At 36.7% G+C, this 8,210-nt stretch overlaps 1 protein-coding gene across 1 annotated transcript; it reads right to left on the bottom strand.

The window, feature by feature from the left end:
* Window positions 1-909: 909 nt before the first annotated feature.
* Window positions 910-7,605, bottom strand: tmem235b (transmembrane protein 235b). The gene is made up of 5 exons (XM_058794398.1): window positions 7,434-7,605; window positions 6,725-6,781; window positions 6,392-6,529; window positions 1,056-1,354; window positions 910-945 (listed from the first exon to the last, which is right to left on the bottom strand). Exons 1-4 carry the CDS (start codon window positions 7,603-7,605, stop codon window positions 1,119-1,121), a joined length of 603 nt encoding a protein of 200 aa, XP_058650381.1. The 3' UTR covers window positions 910-945; window positions 1,056-1,118.
* Window positions 7,606-8,210: the final 605 nt, after the last annotated feature.

Raw genomic sequence — 8,210 nt, 5'->3', positions numbered from 1 at the left:
ATAATAAAAATTTAAATAAAGTCAACCCAAGATATTTCCATAAAGTACTATCCCTGAAATCTGTAACAACTACATGACAAGAGCTACTAATCAAAAGTGCAAAGCACTCAAACATACATTAAAATGAAAAGATTGTATTAAAAGCAAAACATAGTTTACGAGAACAGTATTTTAAGAACAACAGCATTCACAATACATTCAGCTTGCAGGGATTGTGAGATGTCTCTTGGCATTGCAAATTGAATCTGCTTGTTTGGGTTTGATGGATAGAAATGCGAGAAGACAAATAACTGTGATTAGATATGATATATCTTAACACATATTTTCTTAAAGGGACAGCCTGACTCATAAAAAGATCAAAGGTAAAACATTCAAACCCACAATCATGAAATGTGAAGTTTCAGAAGCCTGAGTAACATCAAAGAAGACAAATATAAGGCAAATCAAATTGTAGAATTCAAAGGAATTTTGTTCAGAAAAGCCTTTTGATAAACTACACATATTTAATGAACAATGGATGGCTGTAAAACATAGTTAGGTCACGCTTCCTGTTACATGGTCCGTACATAATGTAAAATCAAGGATAATAACAGCAAGTTAAAAAAAACAACAACAGTGAAACACGAATACTGGAAAGCAGAAGCTCAGCATAAAAGATAATACATTACAGCTGTGCAAACACATAAAAATTTACTAGCAATTACAGTAGCAATTATCAACAAAAGATATGAAAATGAGCCAGACAGTTGGCCTTTGAATTGATCTATATAAAATGTAAAAGCTCAGATTAAAAACACAATGACAATGAAAGAAATGTTTTTCATGATCTTAAGCGTGTGAAATTAGTCTTGAATAGAAAACATGCTTTTTGTATGAATGTCTTTTTTCCATTTCAATTTATTTCCATTTGTGTTATTTAATGGTGTTGATGACTTTACTATTATTCTAAAATGTGGAAACAATCATCATAGAAATTAATAGATGTGTCCAAACTTTGGACCACTAATGTACATCTGCGTTTTTGCTAACAATGTAAGATAGAGAGGAGACCTTACCTTGACAAATACTGACTACCTTGCCTGAAATGGACATGTATGGTTCAAGGAGGTGGTGAGTCTCTATATGGGAGCGACAGACTCTTCATACTGGGTTAAAGGCACCAGCTTGACAGCCAGCAGTAGGAGAAGACCAGTGATCACCTCCAGAAGAAAGGAGATCCAGGCCATGCCCATAGACCAGCCGAATGATGTGTGCACTTGAGCCATTTGCTCACGGCCCATCCGCCTTTCAGTTTCTTCCAGAGCCTTCTGAGAGTACCTGATGTACAAACTCACCCCAGAGAGAGTGAGAAGACCTGAGAAAACACATGCACAAGCACGCATGAATGCACGCACACACAAATAAAACCAATTAAGCATCACTTAGACTACACCTTGTTGTTCTATCAGAGGTTACAAGATATTCTTCACTTTGTGGTGTACTCTAGAAAGAAGGATTTTAAAAAGACAGTTACATATTTAGACGTGGGCTAAAAACAGTAAGCAGTCTTTTGCTTGGCAATTTCTTTTAATCAATGACAAGTAGTTAATAGAACGTTGGATGTACGTGGGCTGTGATGGATTTGATGTCTTCCATGCCACATTCATAATCATATCTGTATTCAGTCATGAGAACTGAAGCCTAAATGCAGGCAGCATTTTCTTTTGCATAAAGACTGGTAGTTTGTACCTATAACAACTTTCATGAAATGTTTTGCATGAAAAACTTATTTATGCTATATTGCTTTAACAGAAAATAACGCATGGTTTGATATTTTGTTTAATGCAATTACATTCATATATTTTTAAGTACAGCTTAAATGCCATCCACAATGTAGATGAATTTGTTTCTTCATCGGAACAGATTTAAAAAATGTAGCATTACATCACTGACCAAAAGATCCTCTGTAGTGAATGGGTGCCATCAAAATGAGAGTCGAAACAGCTGATAAAAACATCACAATAATCCACAAGTTTCTCCAGTGAAAAAGTCATCTCGACTGAATTGGGAGAGAAATGTGCACAGATCAAGTCCTGTTTATAAGAGAAAAGACAGTTCTAAACAAAAATCTTTTACATTTAGTCAATTAGAAGACGTTTTTATCCAAAGAGACTTACAAATGAGGACAATGGAAGCAATCAAAATCAACAAAAGAGCAATGATATGCAAGTGCTATAACAAGTCTCAGTTAGCTTAGGTTAGATTTTTTTTTTATCATTATATAATAAATAAAAAGAAAACAGATAGAATAGAAAAAGAATAGAGCATAGTGTTAGAGGCCTTTTTTGCTTTTGTTAACTGTATAATAAATAAAAAGAAAACAAATAGATAGAATACAAAAAGATTAGAAAAGCTTTAAATAAAAAAAAAATAGAATTAGAATAGAGAGTGCTAGAGTTAGAGGGTCAAATAAAGATGGAAGAGATGTGTTTTTAGCCGATTCTTGAAGATGGCTGAGGACTCAGCTGCTGGGATTGAGTTGGGCAGGTCATTCCACCAGGAGGGAATATTTCATTTAAAAGTCTGTGAAAGTGATTTTGTGCGTCTTTGGGATGGTACAATAAAGCGACTTTCACTTGCAGAACGCAAGCTTCTAGAGAGCACATAAGTCTGAAGTAATGAATTTAGGTAAAGGGGTGCAGAGCCAGTGGTGGTTTTGTAGGCAAACATTAAAGCATTGAATTTTATGCGAGCAGTTATTGGTAGCCAGTTCAAATTGATAAACAGAGGTGTGATGTGCATTCTTTTTGGCTCATTAATCTTGCTGCCGCGTTCTGGATTAATTGTAAAGGTTTGATAGAACTGGCTGGAAGACCTGCCAAGAGAGCATTGCAATAGTCCAGCCAGGACAGAACAAGATGTGATTTTGATGTAAGAAAACAACAGGGGATGGACTTTTTCACTGAAGAAAGTGTTATTATAGATTATGGTATTTTGGTGATGGTTTAAAGTTTTAATGATGGATTTGCTTATTACAAACATGCAGCTTTTAGCCTCACAAAACAAATTCTGATGGCACCCATTCCCTGCAGAGGATCTGTTGGTGAGCAAGTGATGTGACATTAAATTTTTTAAATCTGAAGAAACAAACTCCTATGCATCTTGGAAGGCTTAAGTACATTTCAACAAATTTTCATTTTTTAGGTGAACTATTCTTTTAAGTGTGACATAAGTCTTCAAATACTTTAAGTAAAAAAACAAGGCTGCTTCACTTTACTGATTCAGGTCTTTAATAGTAAGCTTCTCTTTCAGTTGTTAAATGCTGATAACATTTTTTGCATTGTCTCGATCCAGTGATCTTATTCCCACTCATTCAAGCTCATATTTTACTAATAAAGCTCCCAATTTAATGTTTGCATTATCACAGTGATTTATTTTAATAAACCCATATTCTGAGCTGCCAAAAACTGCTAATCTTTTTCTGTAATCAACTGAACCAGAACTGAATATGAAAAACATTCTTCCAGATGCGCAGTTTGTCTCCCTAAACACTGATCTTACTGTAAGCGCAGAGAGCCATAAACACACGACTATACGACACCCACTCTCAAAATTAAGAGAAGCATCAGCTATGTAAACAGGGAGGAAGTCAAACTAGCTTCCTGTGGCACCCTGTGGTGCCTGATGATTCCAAGACGTGAGCCATTATTACCAAATCTTCATTAAAACAGAATGTGCTGATGTGGATAAACAGCAGCAGAAATCACATCTAATTAAACACTGACAAAATGAGAATGGATTTCCACATCAGCCATAATATGCACATAAAATTAAGAGCCAATAAACAGAGAGTGTAACACAGTTTCTAATTAGCATGGGCAAGAGTCTAGACAGGAACAAACTGACTTGTTTCTGATCTTACAACGGTTCATTTAGAACAGTTTGTACTATCCAGGAACTACTGATTATTTTGTACAGCACTGTGTGTATGTCACAGTCACAAATCACAACATGGTGAATGGATGCACTGATATTCTTAAAGGAGTATTCATTCAAAAATTCACTTTGCTGAAAATTTACTCACACTCAAGGATCCAATACGTAGATGAGTTGGTTTATTAATTGATACAGATTTGGAGAAATTTAGCATTACATCACTTGCAATGGACCATCTGCAGTGAATGGGTGCCATCAGAATGAGGGTTCAAGCAACTGATAAAAGCATCACAATAATACACAGGACTCTAGTCCATCAAGTAATGTCCTCTGAAGTGAAAAGCTGCATATTTCTAATCAAATCCATTGTGTTTTTAATTTTAAACTGTCGCTTCTGGCCAAAATACAAGTACATAATCCATAATAACGGTTCCTGATCTCACTTATCAGCTGTTTGGACTCTCATATGACGGCAACCATTCGCAGCAGTGGATCCACTGGTGAGCAAGTGATGTAATTTCTCCTAATAAAGAAACCAACTCATCTACATCTTGGATGACCTAAATGTAAGCACATTTTCAGAAAATTTTCTTTTTGGGTGAACTATCACTTTAAAGGCATCACCTTATGAGAGGAAGAACATTAATCTAATTCAGTCCATGTGAAATTCTCTCATGTAAAAATATTTTCAAATTGCATCCGTATTTTACCATGCATTCTTGTCTGTGATAACCAATCCAAAAAATAGAGGACATGCCAAAAAAATAAAGATAATATAAGTAACAAGGCAGGCGCCAAAATTTTACCCTCACATTTACATTCCATGCTTCACTGTGTTAAACACTTGCCATGCGCTCCTTATTACCACGGTGATAAATGCTGGGGTTCATTGGCTGACTCCTTTAAGGAAACCTTTATTCAAGTCATATGTCTTCAGGCTACATTATGAGAGAACACTCTCAGATAGTGGCTTTGAGATGCTGTTTAGTGTCGGGGTAAAGAGCAAGCCAGCTATGTTTCAACAATGCCTATGTGTGTATTTTTGAAGATCAAAGCAAAATTCTCCTGCCTGTGATACTTAAGTTGCTTTGGGATTTCTTACAGGGGTCTCAGGAAATGAGCTCTGGTTGTACTCATCATGCATTATTATTCTGTTTTATTTTCTTCTGCTCAAGCATGCGTTCATGAAAGAACAAAAGAAATAAAATCACATTTAAATGAGAGACTGATGCACGGTCAGAATTACTGAAGGCTGTATTATTCCTTACATAAATCAACCCAGATATTTTTTGGTTTCACCTTTCCCTTTCACCTTAAGATTGCCCATTTCAATCATAGAAATAGCTGGGGGGATGTTCTCTATTATCCTATCAATTTCATGAGAGGAAAACGATGAACCGCAATAACTTCAGTCCCATAAGACTCTGACATTACAATAATTCCAGGTGAGTAATGCCTTCAGTCTTCCAGTCTTCCATTCTTCAATGTCATTCAGAGAACTGCAGAGCCAACTGTTTAAACTTGAACTTTGTTTATCTGTGTTGTACCCTATCAGTCTGCAGACAAAAGTTGAATTTGCCTGAGATTAGGAACACGCTAAAAATTACGCAAATGTACTCAATTTCTGCAGTTCCTTTTTCTACAGAGAATCTAACTTTATAGCTAACTCTATAAATATGCTACTCCAGTAGGTGGCGACAAGTGAATGTATATATCATTTAATTAGGATTGTATTTACGTGAAACAACCCTATCTCAAACTATTTTAACAGAACAATAGCTTTCAAAAAGTAGTGGAGACAAGGGAAGGACATTTCGGACTATTTTCAAAAGGAATTACAACTGTATTGTATCAAAGACTATAGAGACTTTGATTGTATTGATAGTTTTCACGTGACGTCACACCCTTACAGGAACGCCCACCTGGAGAACAAAATTATAACGAAAATATGGAACCATTTAGCACATTACGTTCATATTATGGGCTCATCTGCTTGCTTATATAAAGTAACCAATAAGGTGTGTACTGAATTTGTTCTTTTAATGTCGCTGTTTTGAATACATTAAGGCACTTTAAGTGTTTTTCATGAAGTTTTGTTGCGCTGTTAAGTGATTGAAATATTGCAGCATGCAGGTGCATATAATATGGATTGCAAATGGCCAAAACTTGCATTTTGTTCACGTATCTTTATTTTATTCTTTTGAGGGGTGATTTAAATATTTGCGGCTTGGAAACAGAAGGAAAATTGACAGGCTTGTGCTGCAGTTCTATGGATGTTTTGTCCTCTAGTTCTTTGAGCCGGTCACGTGACTGAAAGCTATTAATTGTATTGTATGTTCACCTATGAATGCATTTCAGAAGTTTGTGTTTTCTGCTGACAAACTTTTTTTGCAGGCAGCATATAAACTGGTATCTTTGATTTTATAACAGTAGAGATTTACTGAGGTAACCATGGCATTCAGTGGGTCAAACTTACTGCAGAGGAGGAAATATGAAGCGGATCCGATCAGGAGTGTCCGGCTTCTGGCCAGGGAACTGACGAGACCACAGATACCTCCAAAAACCAGCATCACCAGACTCAAGGGCAGCAAGATGGCAATCACGTTATGCATGACTGAATGAATAAATCATAGCTGTTTATCCACACAGAAATGACTTGTTGTATAACTAAACCAACTAACATCTTATCCATACAAATGTACAAAATTATGGCTCAGTGATACATTTATAGCCGGATTTCATGATGGAACACTGCAGCACAATAAGCAGTTTTTATAGGGAGTTTATGAAAAGGGTTTACAACACTCACTTTTCATCTGCCTTTCTGATTCTGAATATCCAGTGTCTTCTGCATGACTTTGGACATCTACAAAAACACAAAGCAAATCACCAGGGTGAAAATTATGACCGCACTTCTTGTAAAGCTCGAACTCTTCAAAATATTATTTTTTGTAGGCTGTAGTTCCTATTCAGCAGCGCTTTCAAACATTTCAGTGACCAAATAAGGTCTACGTAGCGCTATGTTTCTGCTCAGAACTAACAAAATTCGATTTTGCTTGAGGAGGTAACCATAGCAACAGCTGCTCGATCAGTGACTAAAGATCGATAAAAAATTACACATCACAAATATAACTGAAAAGTAGCTAGTGTGTTGTTTAAAAGGTGTTTCAGATAGCTGAGGCGCCAAAAGACAATTTGGGTTGCACTTGCATAAGAACCTTCAAGCGCCAAGAAAGTTAGAGATTTAAATAATTTATTTTATATGCAATTTAAATGGTCAGTTTTAAACGTATTATTGGGCTAGATGTTGTATTGTGGGTGCAATCTCTATTAAATTAATTTGTAATACTTATCCAGCTGTACCAGGAAAAGTCCTGGAAATCCATTGGTCAAATGAACAGTGCGCACACCAGTTAAAGCCCAAGATATTACCAGTTAATAAAATAACCGGACTATGATTAGAGGCAAATCACAGATACTCACGAGTAAAGACTTGAGAATGAAATTGAGAGTCATACCATCTGTAACTCCCCAAAGTCCAGAGTTAATGCGCGCCGGGTCGGTGTGGTTCGTGCGCTTGTCCTCGATGATGTACCAGTATTCAGTTCCAATGGCAAGCGCTAAAGAGACGAAACTGAGAACACCCGTTAAACCCCCGCCGACGACCACGAAACCGAATGTAATTTTCATATCTGTCAGAATATATGCGATTCCGCTTCAGAACAACCCAAAAACTAAGCTGAAAACCATACCATTTGGCCGCGCGACGCGATCAGATGCTAAACTGATGGGTCCCAGGAGCTCATGGAATAAATCACACGCGCTCCCAACAGCTGGAATAAGTGATGCTGGCTGTCCATCCAAGATGCGGACAACGTAAGATGACATGAAAGGTGTTATTACTAGAAAAGTTTGTGGCGTTAAGAAAAAAGGTGGGTTGCTTGGACATTTATTTCTCACCGGTGTGTGCAGTCCGTGTCCAACCAACACTGAGCGCAAGATTACGCATGACTGGTACAGAGGACACATGACGTACAGTGCATAACCAACACCCTTCATGACATTATTCAAACATCTATTATTCAAAATATATATCAAATGCATACAAGTATGTATCTATTTGTAAATACAGTCTTTTCACACTGGTTTCCCTAGAATGTTTTGTCTCACACTCTCAGAAATAAAGGCACAAATGCTGTCACTGGGGTGGTGCCTTTTCAAAAGGTACACTTTTGCACCTATCAGGTTCAAATATGTACCTTTAAGGTACCAAAATGGACCCTTCAGGTACAAAC

The sequence above is a fragment of the Onychostoma macrolepis genome, chromosome 12 (genome assembly GCF_012432095.1).
Source record: "Onychostoma macrolepis isolate SWU-2019 chromosome 12, ASM1243209v1, whole genome shotgun sequence".
Lineage (NCBI taxonomy): Eukaryota > Metazoa > Chordata > Actinopteri > Cypriniformes > Cyprinidae > Onychostoma > Onychostoma macrolepis.
This window is presented reverse-complemented; position numbering and strand designations above follow the sequence as displayed.

Excerpts from the sequence above, each read along its gene's own strand:
- tmem235b (XM_058794398.1), bottom strand. The coding sequence starts at position 7,605 with ATGAAAATTACATTCGGTTTCGTGGTCGTCGGCGGGGGTTTAACGGGT. Across the intron at positions 6,782-7,433 it reads ACTTTGGGGAGTTACAGATG|ATGTCCAAAGTCATGCAGAA; the intron begins GTATGACTCTCA and ends GTGTTTTTGTAG. Across the intron at positions 6,530-6,724 it reads ATCAGAAAGGCAGATGAAAA|TCATGCATAACGTGATTGCC; the intron begins GTGAGTGTTGTA and ends TTATTCATTCAG.